The 21,028-nt window shown below is 36.9% G+C and overlaps 1 protein-coding gene across 3 annotated transcripts; it reads right to left on the bottom strand.

Annotated features, from left to right (window-relative positions):
- Positions 1-498: 498 nt before the first annotated feature.
- znf711 (zinc finger protein 711) lies at positions 499-20,419 on the bottom strand. 3 transcript variants are annotated; one of them, XM_067391103.1, is made up of 9 exons: positions 20,263-20,419; positions 18,960-19,045; positions 16,990-17,087; positions 13,024-13,491; positions 12,792-12,950; positions 9,316-9,453; positions 9,075-9,212; positions 8,411-8,542; positions 499-4,366 (listed from the first exon to the last, which is right to left on the bottom strand). In XM_067391103.1, the coding sequence occupies exons 3-9, from the start codon at positions 17,063-17,065 to the stop codon at positions 3,189-3,191; spliced, it is 2,289 nt and encodes a 762-aa protein (XP_067247204.1). In that variant the 5' UTR covers positions 17,066-17,087; positions 18,960-19,045; positions 20,263-20,419; the 3' UTR covers positions 499-3,188. The 3 variants fall into 3 exon arrangements, with proteins under 3 accessions (XP_067247204.1, XP_067247211.1, XP_067247219.1); XM_067391110.1 differs by lacking the exon at positions 16,990-17,087; XM_067391118.1 differs by lacking the exon at positions 16,990-17,087 and having other exon boundaries at positions 20,267-20,408.
- Positions 20,420-21,028: the final 609 nt, after the last annotated feature.

Below are 21,028 nucleotides of genomic sequence, written 5' to 3'. Positions count from 1 at the left end.
TTGCTGAGGCCCTCTGGTTGAGAACCACTGGTGTACATGAATTCGAACAGTAGCTAGTCAAGGACTGTGGCTCAGTAAACATCAGGGCACCGATGAAATGGCTACATTTTTGCATTTGAAAGAAAAAAAAAAAACACTGACAATTTTCAACAACAGGCAGAGCCAAATTTTCATTTACGCATATTAACTAGATTAAGTTCACTACCAGTAGCGATGTGTGCTCATGCTGGCATATAAAAAAAGTTTGTCTTTTCAAATCTTCTATTACATTGTTTATCGAATGCTAATTTGTTCTGTGCTTCAGAATTTCTGTTAAGGAAACAGTGAGAATCAATAGTGGGATTATTTTAGAGAGTGAAGATTTCAGTCACAGGAAGGATTGTATGATTGAGAGCTCTTAAAATGGCAGATTCCCTAGTAAGTGACCTGACTACTGATCTAAGGAGCTGAATGAAACACACACATACTGGGTTATAGAACAGTAACAGAATACAGTATTTATAATTATCTTTAATGGCATAATACAACACTTAATAAGCAGATTCAAATTATTTCCATTGAATTAGACTGAGTTAATTGTTACATCTGAAAAGTGCTATTTGCTAAATGTCAAGGAAATACCTGAGTGTGAATTTTTTTGAAAGCAAAATAATCCTTTTTGAAAGAAGCATTTGTTTTGATTTCTCCTCACCAGTAGTCCACCTGTCACCAATACCAAAAAGAAAATGACTCAAATGCATGAATTTTATTTTCATGAAGAATGTTAATCTCCAACCACAACTGTAACAAACACAGCAACATCTAGACTGCTTGCATACATTTTGCCACTTGGGTTCTGCCAAACCACTGCCTGTACAGGTGAGATTCGAACTATGGTTGGAATAATTCAAGAAGCCACAACAGTAACGGACCTCATTCACAAAACACGAGCAGAACGAATTTGTGAATCGTTCATAAAACATTTACGTAAACTGCTGCATCTATTCATTGCATCAAATTACGTAAGAATGGTTATACAAACTATTTACACACACACAGTTCTCCTTGTGATTCATGAATGACACCCTGAGAGTCTGATGACATCATGTAATTGAGCACATAAATAAAATCCCAGGGATCAAATGATAACGGATTACTTTGTAAGTACTTGATCAATTAAACAATGCTTTGTTTTACTGCCTCTAACATAATACACCCAATTTAATTGTGAATAAAGATGTCTATCACAAAAGCAAGATTTACAACGTGCATTTATGCTGAAATTTTAGTGATATTTCTTTCTGAAGTGGCGTTTTGTAATTTCAAGAAACAGAACTAATAGTTTTAAAGCTGTTTTAAATCATTCACTTTTACTATTTTGTTGCAATGTCTTAAAAACATTTTCTCCTTGTGAGAGAGCTTACAACAAAGGCTTTTACATGACAACATTGGAGTGACTATTACATTAGGAAGCCTGACAATAAAAACATGATCAACAAGTACAGCCCCACTCCTCCTCCATCTATGAATGAAATCCGCCATGTACCGTATGCTGCGAAGTACTATAGTTGCTGGGTGCTGCTGTTAACTACAGTCTTATTACAAGTCAATAGCTATGCCAATTAAGAGCTAGATATCAAGGCATACCTCTTTTGATCGCTAAGGTCTTTTACTGGTGGTAAGTGGGATGGCTTCTGGTTTAGGACATTGTGTCTATGTTTGCCCACTCACTAAATAAATAAATAACGCAGAAGAGACATTTTAAAAGTAAAAGGTGCTCTTAATGTGATTTGGATTTGTTAATGTATAAATCTATCATAGCATAACTGAAACTTGTTAAAAATACTCACAATCAATTCATACTGAATTCAGTGCAAAAAAAAAAAAAAAAGTAAGGCATGACGCAAGAGATCCGAATAAATTGGCAGCATGTGCATGTTCGCCATGTTGTTAAGGTTTCATTTTACATAAACATTGAATTTTGTAGTGGTATTCACAAAGTCAATAACAAAACATTTGATTCGTGAAGGAGCGCCCAAGACACTAGGATCGAAAAGAGCAAATGGTACGGAGACGCTGGAAAGACGCACTTAAATCGAACAATTTCAGATACCACTAGAGAAATTGCTCAAATTAACATCATGATGGTTACAAAATGGTAAAAAGGTACAGTAAAACCTGGACATAACAGTCAGTAAAATACATCTAATGATTTAACGAGTTCAGAGAAAAACAAGAAAGTGTCTGTCCCAACAGACCTTAGTCAGGGTAGAGCCATATTTAATTTTTGAAAACGAGGCTGCGAGGGATAGAAGTACAGTATGTTCAGCACAACAACATACTGATTGTTCAGCTGATGGGAAAAAAAAAAGACAGACAAAACTCCATAATTTTTTTTTTTTTTTTGAATGTTGTGATTTTTGAAAATGACGTCATCTAGGATATTTATACAGTGAATGCCATTGTAAAGACTTTAAGTCCTTTTCATCTGCATAAAATATGGCGTCTATCCTGACTATGGCCTGTGATGATGCTCTGACAAAGAATATATCACCCATAAAAGAAAACTTTGCCATTATTTACTCAACCTCATGTTATTCCAAACGCTTTTCATTTTCTCCCATATGCTGTTTTTTTCCATACAAACATACAAAAGTATACAGTGACCAGGCACTCAAAATTGACAAAAAAAGTGCCACAGAGTAACACAAAGTCTACATTTATGACACTTATATGGTGCTTTTTGTCCTTTTTGAAGCTTGACACTCGTCAGTTAATGAAAGACAGCAGTATGAACATTCTACGAAACATCTTTTATACACTACAAAATAAAGTCAAATGTTTGGAACAACATGAAGGCAAGTACATGACAACAGAATTTTTTTTTTTGTGTGAATTATCCCTTTAATAGAGGATGTGATTTGCTTACAGCTAATTGGGTATAAAAATATAGGCATTTAAGACCCTGAAGGACTGTTTTCTTAATTTTTTCCTTTGCAGAGAAAGCAAAGACTGCGAGAGGTGTGACATGAAAACTTTGACCGAGACCATATTGTTAGCCACTTACCGTTACCCGTCTAAGTTTTGATTTGTTTCTTTACATATAAGCAGAACATTAAATAAAGAGGTTGTAAGATGCAGGGCATCTAAATAACATAAGTAGCTGTAGAGTAGAGCATCAGATCTTTTGTTTTGGGGATGTAAGAGCATCATAGTAGGGTTTCTTTGTGATGTCGCATTATATGTTGGTTCTTTTCCGACGGTCGCCTGAAACCCTTCTTGCAATAGTCACACCTGTGTGGATAGTCTTTAGTGTGGATGGATATGACATGCCGTTTGAAACCTGAAGCGTCCGTAGTGTTGTACTCGCAATATTGGCATTGATAGACCTTGCGACCACTGTGCGTCTTCATGTGCTTTTTAAGTTCATTCTGATGCCTAAAGCCGCGCTTGCAACGCTTGCATTTAAATGGCAAGTCCTTGGTGTGAACGGACAGAATGTGACGGCTTAACGTGAAGGGGTCCGATGTCTTAAAATCACAGTGCCGGCACTGGTGTACTTTATTCCCCTTGTGCGTTTCAGCGTGTTTTTTCAGTTCGGAAGGTCTGTGAAAGCCCTTCTCGCACACATCGCACTTGTGTGGAAAGTCTTTAGTGTGCACCGAGATGACATGGCGCTTTAAGTCACTGGAATTGGTGCTTTTATGTTCGCAGTGCGGACACTGGTGAGTCTTATGACCCTGGAAAATTTCAGTGTGCCTCTGGAGCTCCTTGTCGTCGGCGAATGCCTGTGGGCAATGGCCACACTTAAAGGGCAGTTCAGTTCCGTGCTTGCTCTTTATATGAGTCTTTAAGTTGGACTGATCGGCACAACGGAAGTCGCAGTGCTGGCAGTGGTAGGGCTTCTCACCCGTGTGGGTCCGCATGTGCTTTTTAAGCTCAGAAGGGTGGCGGAAGCCCTTGGCACACTCTACGCAGACATGTGCAAAGTTTTTGCTGTGCACAGCCAGCAAATGGCGGTTCAGGAGTCCCTGTTCGGCAGTTTCATACTCGCAATACTTGCACTTGTGCAGCTTGGGCTCCTTGTCACGCAGTATGAGTTTGTTGGAGCTGAGCGGGCTGGCCTCATGATAGCGCCGTGTGTACTCCGTGTACTCTGGAATCCTCTCGTTCTTAATGATGAGCTTGTGGCTTTCCAGATGGTTGTGGAAACTCACCTTCTTGTTGGTGGTGAAGTCACAGTCGGTGCACTGGTACTTCTTCTTGAACATGTGGTCTGGGTGATTCTTCATGTGCCGTTTCAGAAAACCGCGTGATTTGAATTTCTTGCCGCAGATATGGCAGGGGTAGACGGTCAGAGGCTGCCCATCAGGACCAATGATTACAGCTAAAACAAAAGAAGGAGGAAATGCTGAAAATAGACAGGTCAACACTTTACTTCTGTAGTGCCATTTATAGTGGTGAGACAGGAGATCCATCAAGATAAAAAAGGAAGGACTACTTTCCTTTTGAGACAATGACACCAGCATTTATTTTTAGAAGGCTTTTTGAACAGTGTAGAGGTCAAGTTCACCCTCTAAAACATCTCTAAATCTCCCAATGGTGATGCTTCTTATTCTGATTTGCTATTATTGCTCTATTACATGAAGGTTAACTGGAATAAATGCTCAGACATGGGTTAACTACATATAACAGACCCTCACATTTAGAAATGTATCATAATGTCATGTTTAAAAGGAAAACATTTAATTTTTCTCCCAACATGCAAGTATTTTATAGCAATTTTTGTTTCTGTGTTAGAGAAACACACTTAAGTTTCAGTCTTCTCATCGACAAAAATATATATCACAATATAGTTATGAAAATAAGGTTGTTACAATGCTAACATTTTAGATGACACTGATACAGATACCATCGATACCAATTTCAGCATCAAAGCAAAAACGAATACTAGGCTAAGTAAAAAAGGTCTTAAGCTTATTTGGTCAAGATCAGTGAGTGTTTTTTAAAAATATCCCGACAAAGGTCTTTTGTTGCTTTATTATAATGACACAAACAGCAGCAGGTTTATAAGGCTGCTGTCACTTTAAGACCGAATGCATGGATCTAATTTACTGACACTAGACAAGTACCGGTACACAGTCATACGATATATCAAGATAATGAACATGCACGATATTGTTATACCATTAATAATTATTTTACAAAGCATAAGAATAATTATTACAAAGCAGCTGGCTACTACAGTATTTAAATGTTTCAAACAGCCATTATGTGCGTCCCAATTCACATACTTATGCTTTATTCTATGACATTTTTAAGTACAAATAGCGTGTTCACACAGAAAATTCCGAAAAGAAAAAGTGCAATATAAATACCCGGATGATGCACTAAATTAACGGAAAAAACGGGATCAGACTCTTGATGTTTAATGACAAAATAAACTTAGAAAACTCATTCACTACATGGATGAGTACATTGTGTATAAGTACAAAGTGTATAGTGCATCATTTGGGATGCAACTATTCAGATTTTTGTATTAGTTATGGTGTTCATCACAGTACCAAAGACTTAAAGGTGCTGTAGAACGTTCTTTCATAAGATGTAATATAAGTCTAAGGTGTCCCCTGAATGTGTCTGTGAAGTTTCAGAGTGCTCCGTGGCTAACGGGCTTATGCTACACTGCTGGAGAGATTTATAAAGAATGAAGTAGTGTTTATGCATTATACAGACTGCAAGTGTTTAATAATAAAAATAATGATGGCTCTTGTCTCCATGAATACAGTAAGAAAGTTCTTACTTAGAGTTTTTGTCTTGTTTCTAGTCAAAATATCTTAAAGTTCTTAAATCAAGAAGCATTTTCTTGACAAGTAAAAATTATTTTCTTGTTTTAAGGAAAAATAAGTCAAAATTAAGCAAAATAATCTGCCAGTGGGGTAAGCAAAGTAATCTTACATCAAACTAAAAATAAACTACATAAATCTTGTTTTCAGTTTGGATTAGGATTATTTAGCTTACCCCACTGGCAGATAATTTGGTCCCACTTTATATTAAGTGGCCTTAACTACTATGTACTTACATCAAAAAATAAGTACAATGTACTTATTGGGTTCATATTGAATTGCAAAACACTTTTTCAGCTATTGAGGTGGGATACGGGTAAGGTTAGGGAAAGCTTTGGTGGTAAGGGTAGGTTTAAGGGTAGGGGTAAGGGTTAAGGGATGGGTCACCAGTGTAATTATAACTGTAATTACAGAAATTAATTACAGATGTAATAACATGCAGGTGTTTTTAAAATATAAGTACAATGTAAAAACATGTATGTACACAATAAGTGCATTGTATCAAATGATTAATTTAAATGTAAGTACATAGTAGTTAAGGCCACTTAATATAAAGTGGGTCCGATAATTTTGCTTGTTTTAAGGAAAAACTCACTTAATTTTAACATATTTTTCCTAAAAACAAGAAAATAATTTTTACTTGTCAAGAAAATGCTTCTTGATCTAAGAATTTATATATATATTTGGACTGGAAACAAGACAAAAATTCTAAGAACAGCATTTTTTGCAGTGTGGTAACTTTAACCACATTTAACAGTACATTAGCAACATGCTAATGAAACATTTAGAAAGACAATTTACAAATATCACTAAAAATATCATGTAATCATAGATCATATCAGTTATTATTGCCCCATCTGCTATTTTTCCAATTGTCCTTGCTTGCTTACCTAGTCTGATGATTCAACTGTGCACAGCTCCAGACATACTGGCTTGTCTAATGCCTGGCATATGCAAATATTGGGGGCGTACATATTAATGATCCCGACTGTTACGTAACAGTCAGTGTTATGTTGAGATTTGCCTGTTTTTCTGAGATCTATGAGATTTACATAAGAAGGAGGAAACAATGGTGTTTGAGACTAACTGTATGTCATTTCCATGTATTGACCTCTTGTTATTCAACTATGCCAAGGTAAATTCAATTTTCCATTCTATGTCACCTTTAAAGGGATAGTTCACCCAAAAATAAAAATTCTGCCATCATTTATTCACCCTTAGGTTGCTCCAAACCTGTATACATTTCTTTGTTCACAAAAGAAGATATTCTGATGAATGTTTGTAACCAAGCAGATCTCACCCCCCATTGACTACCATAGTAGGAAAAAAATCCTACTGGCTTGGTATCATCTTCTTTTGTATTCATCAGAAAAAGGAATTTATACAGGTTTGGAGCAACCTGAGGGTGAGCAAATGATGACAGAATTTTCATTTTTTAGGCGAACTATCCCTTCAAGGATAGTGGTTTGTAAATGTTTATTTACAAACAAGCATTTTTATATTCTAATCCGGACCACAACATGCCCCAGATATCGATTTAATATTTTCATTTCAATAACACGTTATTAAAATCAAAAGTTTTAACTATATTATTTAATGGACCTGAGCTAACATGAACTAACAGTTGTATTATTAATTAACTTTAACAAAGAATAATAACTTCTGTAACAAATGTAGCTATCGCACATTGTTAATGTTAATTAACACATTAACTAACGTTAACTAATGAGACTTTATTGTAAAGTGTTACCTATTGTTCTTTATAATTCTTTTTCACTTTAATCTGTTTGAAACATTTGTTTACTTTATACATTTTTGTGTATTTATTGTATTTAAATGTTCAGTTCTTTTTGTTACAAGAAAAAGTCATTAAATAGTATAACACTGTTATAGTATAACACTTTTTTTGGAACTTTTTTCAATATTGTGATAATACCGTATACCGAGATAAACGCTTGCAATAATCACAACTTGAAAATTTTATATTGTCACGTACCTACAGTAACTGACACACATCATGTTTATGTTAATTTAAGACAAAACCGACTAAGTTTACGAGGGTACTCGCCAAGACCGACATTTTGACATAATTTGGTATTTGACCACTGAAGCCGACTAAAAAGAACTCAATTCAGTACTTGTGCGTTTGTTTTTAAAACACCATGCCAGCTTTTTTGGCTATTTTAATGGTGAGAAAAAATTATGATAAAACTCTATCAGGTGTTCAGTACTTGTGTGTAAATAATCTTGGAATTTGTATAACCACTGGCTTTATATATATAAAAAATATATTTAAATGGGGAAAAAAATAAAAAAAAAATCAATATAATACTTCGGAATCTGAAGATTAAATTACAGTATTAACTTCTGGCAAGTTTTTAGAAAAGCTGCATTACCTAAAATGGTAGTTTAAAACAATGCCAGGACAGTTATTTTGCTAGGTCACATTAGTCAAAAAGTCAAAAAGAAGTCATTTAATGACACTGTGATGAAAGATTAGGAGGACAAACATTTTTCTCTTTTTCTCTTTGTCAATTTGAGTTCATGTTGACTTAAAAATATTTTCTAGTACTAGCCGAAGATCATACCTGTCTGACACTGGCGTGTCTCTCCCCTCCTCTTCTTCTTGATCTTTTGCTTAAGTGCTCGGCTTGTGCTGATGCTGTCAGTGATCTGTAGGTATGGAGTGGCTGCACCATTCTTACTTTCTAGACTGCTTCCTGTAGGAAAGCCATGACTGGTAAGGTGTTTGAATCGGACATTTACACCCTATAATTTCACTAAAAGGAAAGGAGAATGTTTTTTATAAATGTTAAGTTAGGTTTTAAGGTAACAGCCAAAAAGGAAAATTCTGTCAGTTTTCGCAGGGTTTTCCAATCGAGGGTTCGCGAGCCCTTGGGTGTTCTTGAGGGAACTACAGCTGGTTTGTGAGTTGATTAAAAGCTAATAATTAATGAAATCATTAAAAATTCAAATAAATAAATAAGACTGCACAGTTAATCGAGAAAAAAAAAAAAAAAAAAAAAAAAAAAAAAATCACCATATGGCTTAGTGCAAATATCAAATCATAAAGACAGGGATTCAGCTGACAAAAATGTTTGGGACAGCCTGAGCTATCGTACGGCTTCAGAAGACTTTAATATAGTCATAATTAGAGTGCCATACTATAATTTAGCCAGAATTTTCATTTTTGGGTGGACTATTAATTTAAAGTAATTTTTATCTCTGTCCGCAACAAAAAAAGTAAAGGACCATAAGCAGTTGCCCAGGCTGCAGGAACAAAGCTCTTGTTAACTGGTGTGTCCTCCAGTTGTGCTTCTGTGATAGCAGGAGCCTCTTCCTCCCCAACAATGACTTCCATATACACCTGGTCAGTCATCTCCGAACAGTCTACAATCAGGACAGAGTATAACAAAAGCACATTTTTGAGTTGCTGTAGGCACATGTAACTCTTCTTTAAAAAAAAAAAAAATATATGAGACCGCAAACTCACTGATATCCTCCTCTCCTTGGCTGGCATCCTTCACAGCCATGTAGACCATCTTCTCTCTGGGCAGCCTGCCTGAGCCCACTGGCTCCAGCACCGCATGCCCATTGCGAAAATCACTTTCTGCTACCACCTCTGTGCTGCCTACAACACAATCCCAACATATTTATCTTAAAGGGCATGAATGGAAAATCAAAAAGTCCTTGATATTTACATATAAAAGAAGTTACTCTACACCAGGGCTCTTCAAGTAGTTTCATTCGAGGGCAGGATTATTAAATCAAAATTTGATCCATCAAAAATATGTAGTAAAAGAGATTTTCTTTGTTGAATTAATCCATTTCCAGAATAATTAGTGGGTGCCGGTAATTAGGACTGGGTATCGAACTCGATACTTTTTAGGTACCGAACAAATTGCCTCGATACTATCGAGTATCAAAAAGTGTCTTGTCATTCGGTACCAAATTTGAAATGCTTTCATTGTTATTTATATCTAAATATATAAAACTATGCACGCAAGAGAGACCCTATGTGCGAGAAAGTGAGTGAATCAACGGTTTCATTTTCAGTTTATCTCCGAAAAGGATGGGTGAGAACCGGCACCACACATGCAGCAGGACACGCAATGTTTTTTAGACTAGTTATGTACAGGTACAACACACAGCAGCTTTACATCAGCGTTCGTTCCTCAAGTCTATGGAAACACACGATCGGTTTGTGACAGGCTCTAGTTCGCCTGTGTTGAATTGAAACACTTCTCAAAAGGATGTCGCAACGCTGTTTAATAATGGTATCTGGGATCGGGAATAAACGCAGCTCCTTTAAGCTTTTGTTCCGTTATCCACTGTAAACTGGTGAAACACATGAAAACAGCACTATTTGTTCTGTATATGTTGTTACAGACCAAGAAACAACTTCAAGTGATTCAGTGACAGAGAGGTCCGAACGAATCCAAATCGTTTCAGATCGTTATGCAAGTGCATTTGGTCAATTCACGGAAAAGAAAGAATCGAGACAAAAGAATGATTAATTCACAAATGATTGGCTTTTCGCCTCAACGAGAAATCTTGTCACATATTAGTCTTGCGAGATCTCATCACACCCCTACTTTAAGCCAATCGGTGCACACAGATGTCCAAGCAGAATAACCACCGGTATAGTTCAACATATGATCGTCTTTCTCAAAGTTTGACAATCAGAAAATGTCCAAAGCTTTTTATTTTAATTTTGGACACCATATCTATTGCTTTATATTTTAAACATTTTTTTTGTGAACTTCTGGCTCAAGTGTCCAAATAGTTTTTGGGCTCCTTGTATATATATTTATTACCCTGAGAAACCTCTACATCTATAGTAAACTTTTTTGTGATTTTAATAAGTAAACGAAGCATTCTGGTGCACTCTAACAAAAAAATAAATGGAAAAAACAACATTATTTGCTTCAAGTAAAAAAAACAAAAAACAACATTCATTGACTCAATGCAGAACGTTAATTGGTTGACAGAGAATCATCTCGTGCGCATGCTGCAAGGGGAATGACAACACAGGAGGCGCAATTTTTTAATAAAGTTGAAACAATACAGTTTCTTCTTGTGACAAACAGCCACATGCTGAGAAGCTAGAACAAGATCTGCTGTTTGTCCCCCATTGTTGTTTACTGTGTCGCTTTCTTCTTTGTTCGAGAATGATATTGATCGCTATTTTCCGGCATACACCACGCCGATCAAGTAAGGGTACTGTTAGCAGTGGAAACGCAAGCTGGATCAGAGTTTACCATTCCAAATCGTACTGATCAGTATTGTACTGTCCTGTACCGCTCGGTGGAAACGAGGCATAAGTTCATTTTTGTAGCTGACTATTGAGTTTTTGGACATTGAACAGCTTTTCTGAGGTAAATGTGATGGTAAATGTGAAATTTTTACAAACTGTTTTATTGACGCCTTTCTGTGGTTGAAACACTGATTGATCAATTACATGTGACATAATTTTGGTAAGTTGTACTATATCTTTCAACATACCTTCAGATGTTCATTAATGTATATTTCATGCTGTAACTATTAAAGCAGAAGAGATGGTCGGTTCACATGAGCTCTTCTTGAACTGAAGTGCTACAGCAATCTGTCATGCCACAGATAGGGCCCTATGAAATCCATTTTATTTTTTCCCAAATTATGTTTTTTCCATTTTAATTTTTCTGGATTGCGTTATTTATTTATTTCTTGGACTCCATTTTAAATTACATTTTAGCAATCAAAAAGCATGTCTAATTAATTGAAATAATGAAACTTATCCAATTTACCAACAATTTATTAAAAGTTTAAAGTTTAAGGCCCTTTGATATACGTTTTATTCTTTACCAAATTCTGTTTTCTTTTTTAACTTTTCTGAATTCCATTTTAATGGTTTAATTACATTTTAATAATCAAAAAGCATGTCTAATTAATTGAATTCTTAAAAACAACAAAACATATTAATTAAAAAAACATTTTTATGAAATGTTTTGTTTTTTCAGAAATTCTGTTACGTATTTTCATTTTTCCGGCAATCAAATGAACGCATACCATTTAATTTATCTTTTAATCAAGAAATTAAACTTTTTTTGTCAAACAAACAATGTGCTGCACAACAGAGCTGTATTGTTAAAATTAATACATGGAAGAAAAATTGAGATTTTTCCTTAAAAAGATCATTTTAATAATTTATTATGAAATTAATTTATCTTAATTCTACTGTACAACACTAATATGTTTCTGTCAAGTTAAATCGAACTTTTATTTTGAAGGGTTGCCGAGAGCTTAGAGTTTCTCTGTGTTTATGACAATAGTTTTCTCAAACGAAGCGGTTAAATGCTGATGAAGTGACTTTCAGAGCGGCTCTGGAGATGAATTTTGTGCATTCATTTCCTCATACAGTGAGGCAAAAGAGGATGAAAACACTGCGAGCGTCACATGTGCTTCAGTGTGTGTGCACGTGTGTGAGGTAAACGAAACTGAGCTTCCTATTTGCAGCTTAATATTTTCACATACACTAGTTTATATCGCGATTTGTTTAAGTGTACTGACCTGCTTTTTAATTATTCTTCAAAAATTTGACAAATTCTGTGACATTCCCTGTTATATACTAAATTCCGTTTTTATGACTGGATTCTGCGATTCCATCCACGTTTTTTGCATCGCAGAAATCATAGGGCCCTACAAAGAGTGCCAAGAAAGATTGTGACACCTTGAGAGATGTCTATCTATGGTCTCAGTCCAGTCTATGGGAAAGAAGCCCATTTTCAATTCTTGTGAGGTTTATTGTGCTTGCAATTTCACCCCGACCTCCCCCCACTCCCCCTGAAAAAAAAACTCTCGCAGCAAGAATGGTATTACTGTCCGTGTTGATGACTTTTAAATCCCTATCCTTAAGAATGTGGAAAATAACAGTGAGAATATGAGTAGTAGCAATCAGCTTGTAGCAAAGATCTGAAATGTGTTCCTTACCAATTTCCACATCTTCATCTCCATCGGCCTTAAAGATGTAAACTTTGATGACCTCAGAGCTGAATTCATCCTCTTTCGAGCCATCGTCATCTTGGCCCACATCTGCACTGATCTTTAAAGATGCATCTCCAATGTCTAGCTTTTCCCCAACCTCATCCACTGCAAAGAAGCCAAATATCAAACATTGCTGTAGAGCCAATCAATCCAAGCTGGCATGTAACAGCAAACTCACAGGAAATCATGAGGTAGTCCTCTGAAGTGCTCTTCACATCCTCCTCATCATCCGCTTTAATAGTGACATCAGATGGCATGGTGTCATGTGACTGGATGACCGTCTCTGTGTCTGTCACCATGACCTCTGCAGACACCAGGTCATGGTCCAGTGGACTCTGATCGTGAGGTGACATGAGGTCAGCCACAAACACCTGATCAGGCACAGTTTCCTCGATCAGATCAGCACTGCCGTCCAAAGCCTCTTGGATGGCCACCTCGGCCGCCAGGATAGACTCAGACATGATTACTCCCTCAGTAGTGATGACGTCCTCATGACAGATGTCAGGCCCTTCCACCACTTCAGCCTCTAGGCCAGTCTCCAGCATGATACCCTCATCCGTCACTACATCTGAGACCATCACGGCCTCCGGCACCGACACCACTATGTGCTCTCCGTCAATGTGGGCCAGGCCACCCATCCCTGCAACTGCCCAAGAGAATAGCACAATAAGCATGTCTGGAAGTTTTCAAAACTAACAAAGTATTTAATGTAGTGGTTCATAAATATTGTTGTTTTTTCATTAAAGAAAAATTACTCTCATGTCGTTCCAAACCCATAAGACTTAGGTTAAAAGTGTTGTAAAAAAGCATAAATCGATAAGAATCAATCACTTAATTCAAGTCTTGTAAAGAGACATGATTGCTTTATATGATGAACAGTTTTGGTTAACTGGACTATCAATGGAAGGACAGAAACCTCAAAGGTTTCATTAAAAAATACCTTAATTTGTGTTTAGAAGATTAACCAAAGTCTTATGGTTTTGTAAAGGCATGAGGGTGACTGAATCAGGGCTCCAGTTTTTTACTAAGAGCACTGTAGCCCCTTAATGAAAATTTTAGGAACACATGCAGAAAAATTAGGGGCACATTTTAAATCGACTTGCAATGCAATTTATTCAAATTTAGAGCTTTGAAGTGCTGGAAATAGTTGTGTGAAGCACTTGAAAAGTCCTTGAAAAGTTATTGAATTTAACTCTCAAAAGGTTGTATGAATCCTGAAATTAATAATGTAAAAATGAATGAATAATGAATAATTTCTGCCACAATACCATGGTTTCCATTAGCATTACTACATTAAATCCTAGGGATGGGCATTTTTGGCAGTTTTTAATTTTAATCATTGATAGGTTTTAAAAACGAGTAATCGAGTACTCGGGGGGCGGCTGGGGGGGCGGGGCATGGCCGTCATGGAGATAATGAAAATATCTGAAGACTTTTATGAAAATTAAAGTTAAAAATAAAAATGACATGAAAACCTGAACACGTGATTAGAACACTGTTAGATTACGATTATGATGCAGCAATGTTATTAAGAAGCATCTAAAAGGAATAGCTGCCTGAGGTGAAGAGTGACTTTATGCCAATAAACTGAAGCCCGTTCTATGACACATGCTATGATATTAATCAGATAACTCAGACACATAACATGATGCACTTTCATGACAGCACGCTGAAACATGGGTAAGGACAGAATTTACTATAAATTTCTACAAAGTTCTAATTATAATGCTATGTTTAAGGCAGATTTGTGCTTTATTTTCATCTACATTATTATTATTACAACCTTCATCTGCAAAAAGTTTGTGAATGCAAACGTGAGCATGACCGAAAGTCTAAGCCTAACTCCTATTGCGCTTTGAAACGAAAGCACAACAAATTCACATTCTATTAGACTACATTAGTGTCACTATTGTAATTTATTTATTCTAATATTTCAGCAATATTTTGGATTCAATTTGCACATTCTGATCAATCAAAATGTTATTTTACAGTATGAAAATCACTGATGATCACAGGTGCCGATTTATCCGGTGGGTGCCAACTCTCCATGAGAAAAAGCATGTTGAGATTCGTGACGACAGGACAAAGTTTGAGCGCGTCCAGTGCAAGAGTCAAAGAAATCCGTGTCCGATCAGAGAGATTCATGCTCGTGAATTACATGGATGTGCTCTCGCGTGCGTTACAAATGCGCTCTCGACATTAACGAAATAGAAACTGCCTCAAATGGACTATAAAAAAGAAAAGAAAGCCGTGTCCGAAGGCTTCAATCGATTTTTATTGGTTGAAATGAAATGAGAATATTCTGTGTTTTTCCGTCGGTGCTTGAGGGCTCGGCGCCTATACTGATGATTATTGTTAAATTAATTATGAATATAATTTAAAGGATATTTTCAGCACAAGATAAAAGCTTGACGCTGCACAGCTTGCAGTGAACTGTATTTTCATCTATCTTGTCAAAGTGAAGCCAGACATTCTCTCTCACGTCTTCTGACGCATGCTGTGGCAAGCTAAACAATCAGAGCTCAGGGCGCCCCCCAAAGTGCTGCTATAACCAATCAGGAGAAGGAGGGAAAAAAACAAACAAAAAAAAATAAATTTCGATCATCGTTTACATCAGTGTTTCTCAACCCTGGTCCTGGAGGACACCCAACACTGCAGGTTTTGTCTTTCTCCCCAATTAAACACACCCGATTCAACTCATCAGCCAATTATAAGAAACTCCACTACCTGAAATTAGTGTGTCAGAGAGAGGAGACTTTCAAAATGTGCAGTGTTGGGGGGTCCTCCAGGACAGGATTGAGAAACACTGGTTTACATGATCAATCATCACTGTCACGGTCGAGTACTCGATCGCTGTTGCACATCCCTATTAAATCCATGGTTAATGTTGGCAATTTGTGGACTGAAAAGCCTTCTGTAACTTGTTCATTCACGGCACAATGTTCCTCCTGGTTTCCATGTTAATGCTATTTGATTTAATATGGTTTATAACAGAGAGTTATGTGACAAATTCAAATGCTTCCCTCTAGCGATAATATTAATACTATTCATGGTATTAATAATAATTCAAATGCTTTCTCACTGGATCTCCCATCACGTTGTAATAATGGTGTCGCGTGATCAAAGATCACCCACGAGTAAACCTGTTCTGAGCTTGCGCTGCAGTGTCTATTATTGGTCCAAGCTGTATTTTTAATTTTGTTGTTTGTTTTGTCAATGTATGTGTCACTATTATGTGTATCTTTTCATTTATAGTGAATGAATGTTGCATGATTGTTGGCTGTTTTTATGTTAGTTTAATGTTACCTGCCTAGGGACTGCAGATGAAAAGTAGTTGTTTTTACAAATTCTGGCATATTTACGTGGTGTATTTTATACAACAATGTTCATGAATATGCATGGTCCCTATCAAATAAAAAAATAAATAAATAAATAAAGAGTCTGTGCTGCCACAGCTCAAACAAATAGCGCGGTTTTGTTACACTTTCGTTTCATTTGCAGTTTGATGTTTTTCATACGCAACAGAAATGGCAGCTCTCATCAGCTGGGCAACGCAACGGTTGCACTAGTGTAATCGTACACAAAATGTAATCGTACCGACAAGAAAGGTTGCATTTGGTCGCAGTCTGAAGCCCTGTAAATGATAACAGAATTTTCATTTTTGGGTGGACTTTCACTTTAAATGATGACCGATATGTATGAGATGTACACAAATTGGTTCTTGTTATTATAAACGCGCACTGCAGTTCTGTCTCCTGCTGCTTTAAATGCTCAAGCTCTTTAAAGCAGGACAGATTGGCTGTCAATGTTTTATCATTTATCAGCTGGAAAAATTTGCACTATAAGTGATTACAATGATATCATTCCTGTCTCAATCATTATATCTGTGTGGACTTCATTATTATCATAGAATTACAATGATTATTACAACATTACAGTTAGTGTTATTATATTTTCAGTCTTGGTGTGAACACTCAGTATTTATTCACATACATCAAAATTTGTACGGTGCATTGTCACTGCACAAAGCAGCCATGTGAAGTTGAAAAACTTTAATTATAATAAGTACTCTATAAAATGATCAGTTAATGTCATAACCTAAAATTGGCCAAATTGAGTCATTATTTTAATGACTGTTCCTTACCAAAATCTGGCATTATCATTGTATGGGGCATTTTCAAATCCTTGTGAAGCTCCAGGATCCCTCCACCTTGATCCATTATCTATGATTTTTCCACAATACTGTAAAAGTGAAAACATTGCAAATAATAAAAAATAAAGGACTGCTATGTAAGGAACATGGTAGAAATATAAATAGTCACATGAAATGACAGACAATTCAATCCAACACACTGAACTAAAGGCACAATACGTAAGATTTTTGGATGAAAATATCCAAAAACTACTAGAACAATGTCACATATTTTGTTGACTTGTGTACTTGTGTCACAGTTCCTTGTTCCCGGACTACATTTCCCAGAATCCTCTCTGACAATCACCTGCACTCACTCCACCAATCACTAATCACCCACACCCAGCTGCAGCACATTACCTGGACTATTTAAGCCATTCACATCCTCACACTCGTGGCGAGGTCTTGTATACTCTGGTTACATTTCTGATTGTGATTGTCTGCCTGTTTCGATCTAGTCTGTTCCCCGTCTACAATTCTCTGCTGCCTGCCTTTTGGACTGTTTATTGTTTACTGGACTTGTGATTGATATCTGCCTGCCCTAATTCTACTGCCTGTTCCACGACCACGATTCTGCCTTGTCCCTGCTGTACCTGTTTGCCACTGTTATGACCCTTGCCTGTTTTACCATGAACATTGTTCAATAAAAGCTTGCACATGGATCTCACCTCGTGTCCCACCATTTTACAACTTACATTATCCCAAATGTTTCCAAGAAAGTTTAAATCTAGAGAAATAAGCAATTTAAAAGAGGACACGGACTGTGTCTGTACATCGCCTATCCAATGACATCATTCCACGTGACATGGAAACACCAAAGACACTTTAATATATTATGTGTTTTATTAGACAGGTGAGCAGCTGTTTGGATGGATACATTCATCAACAAAAAACTAATCACGTTACATAGCTCAACACAGTAAGTCTTCTTGTTTAAATCTTGTTTTCTTGTTTTACAGTGAGTACCATGTTTTACCATGCCTAATATCGATCTAGCCTAATGCAGTGTGCATTAAGTGTCTCATAGAAGCCGCCAAGCGAATGAAGAGTAGCACTATAACTTTCAAAACACGGAGAAGAGGAAGCGGAAGTGGCAACTGCCACATAATAAAAGCTCTGTTGCTCTCGAGCCGTGTGTGGTGCTCGTCTCTCATTAGCAATTGCTCCAGCGGCCTCGTTTCTGCTCGCACAGCACCTGCCCTGCTCTACTTCATACTACAATAATGTTAATAATCTCATCCATGTACATGATTTCTGCCCAAGTCCCGTCCCAATTCGTTTCCACCGGCTGTAGACGTGAAGACAACACCTCCCATGATTCCACGATATCAAGGCATCATCAAGTTCCTGCCCTTGATATACAATCACTGAAGAACGCATCTGGTTTTAATGAGTAAAAAAACCTATACGAGGGTGGATTCAAATCCAGAACCTCTGACGTGCTTAAAAGTTCTATCAACTATTATTCCTCTCCCATGCATCCCGCAAATCTGTATACATAATCACTGTCTTGAAGAATTTGTACTATATAATTATTTTGATGTAAGGATGAAAATATTGCATTAAAAATGTTTCTATGAATTCCATGTCAATAAATCTCAATTGACTACTGAAATTGATTTCTTGATATCATAATGCTATTTTTTGTTCATTTCGACAAATGTAGTGTAAATGCAGGTATCGGATACAGGTAACCTTAAAAGAAGGATGTAAGCAGGTCATCAAAAAAAAAAAAAAAAAATTGGAATTGGCCATCAAGACCTGCAGTGTAAATGGGGCCCAAGCGACCTCTAGCTGCAAAAAATGTACATATTGTGCCTTTAATATAAATATTCAATAAACAACTAATTTTTTTAAAATGGTTTCCTTTTTTCTAATCACAAGCATGTGGCACTGTGTGTAAAAATTGCTATTTAACAAACCTTCACATTTGACAGTTGTTCCCTTCACATAAAAGTGTCACAAACATTAAGCAAAACTGTAAATCTGGCATCTGGGAGGAAAGTGTCTGAAAGAAACAGAGACAAAGAAAGAAACATTTCTATAATTTAGAGACTAACTTAGGTGGATTATAACTACAAATTCTTGTTTGTTTCCAAATATAAAAAGTTGAGAAAAACAAAATATCCCAAAACATAGATCATAAACATACAAGCACAACAGCAAAATAAAACCGTATATTTACATATAAACTGAGACAGAGTCGGTCATTCAGAAAGTTCACGTTGCAGTGATTTCTTTACATTATAATAACACAATCTTAATAACATAATATATTTAAATGCAGAAAAATTTATTTTTAATTGAAATCAATAAAAAGGTTTATTAGAATCATATACAGTATATATTAGACGTCATTACTAATAACAACGTAACAAGCATATCAATGCTGTGAGGGGGTTTCCAACATGACGTCATCTCTATTTTTGCGGGGAATAAAGTACTATAAGTTTACAGTCCTTAAAAAGTAGCGCCAGAAGAATAACGTCTTATTTTTAAAATGACTGCGGTGTCTAGAAATGTGTGAAATCGTTGTCAGCGCCTACGCTCATGGCAGTGATGATTTTGTAAACTGAAACCTACTACGACAAAGGCAGGACTCATTAATATTAATTCCGTCACGTGACTGTGACAACCAGTGCCGTTACTACGCAACGCTGAACTATTTGTGAGGTGAGCCTTCGCCATAGTAAGTTTCATAATTGAGCGTACTAGTCCATGTGAGTTTCATCGAAACAAAGTTTGGATTGTTGCATTGACTCAGAATGATTGAAAACCTATACAAATTACAAAGCACAAAGTTTCGAAATTCACTTTAATATTTCAGGAGAAATCGGTTCATTCGTAGCTAAAAGCTTGTGCAAATGCAGCCGCGTTACTGCGCCATCTTGCCCTCCGCCATTACACTAAATGCTAAACGGCTAATAGCATTAGCTAACTTGTATGTCAATACGTAATTGAGTACAACATAACCCGAAGTATCACAAAAATGCGCAACCTAGACGCATTTTCTGCATTTACTTCGTTTAAGACTAATTAATGCGTCGAAAGCAAGGCGCGCGATCGTTTTAGGGCTCGTTTTGCGCATGGCCCCGCTAGCAGGAGCGCGCACTGGGCGCTTCCTCGCGCTTTAACACAACACAAGGCTTAGTCAGGCCCACACAGGCCGACTGGGCCGACGACGACCGTTTTATACACATGCAGTACAAATCCAAAACGCTTTACCTACTCCGCGACTGCCTTCAGAGCGTTGATGAGTTTCGGATCCCTTCGAATTTGTTGTTATTTATTATAGTTAATTTTCCAACGGTAGCACTACTGCGGCCTGTACATTGAGGATCCTCAAACGCTCTTTCCCAGGCCTAAGCCAATCACGCTCCTCGATTCGTCGCCTCCGCCAATCAGATTGCTCGTTTCTAAGCCTCGGCCAATCAGAATGTTCGTTGACAACAGCAGAGGGAGGGGCAGAGCAAACGCGCGGGACGCTTTACGTCACCTCATACGACAACATTACGCTTTCTGCCTAAATAAGTTACGGTGCAATTGACGTTATGCTGTAATGAATAAAAGATATGCTCTCACACTTTGCTTATCCCACCCTACCCTACCGTACCCTCCACGTTTACATGCTCGAACAACACAACACATACGTTGTAAATGTATTTTGACTTTTGATAACATTAAAACATGGAGTTTCTAATATGTCACTGCCCAGCAAAGAAGGAACCCTGGAATGAATAAAATTGCTCTTGTTAGTTTTATTGCTGAAATTGTTGATTTATTGATTTGATTCTGAGGCACTCTATCATCATTGCATACCCAGATATCTCCAATTGAACTGGCTTAGTGCATATTTAAACCTAGACTACTCAGGCATCAAAATTCAAATTCAAACTTCCAGATGGAGTCAAAGTGTAGTAACTTTAACAACAAGCACTCTGTATTAAGAAACCGTGTTGCAGTAGTAATGTACCTTGGCACATTGATGTGA

This window comes from Chanodichthys erythropterus, chromosome 1 (assembly GCF_024489055.1).
Source record: "Chanodichthys erythropterus isolate Z2021 chromosome 1, ASM2448905v1, whole genome shotgun sequence".
In the NCBI taxonomy this organism is placed as follows: domain Eukaryota; kingdom Metazoa; phylum Chordata; class Actinopteri; order Cypriniformes; family Xenocyprididae; genus Chanodichthys; species Chanodichthys erythropterus.
This window is presented reverse-complemented; position numbering and strand designations above follow the sequence as displayed.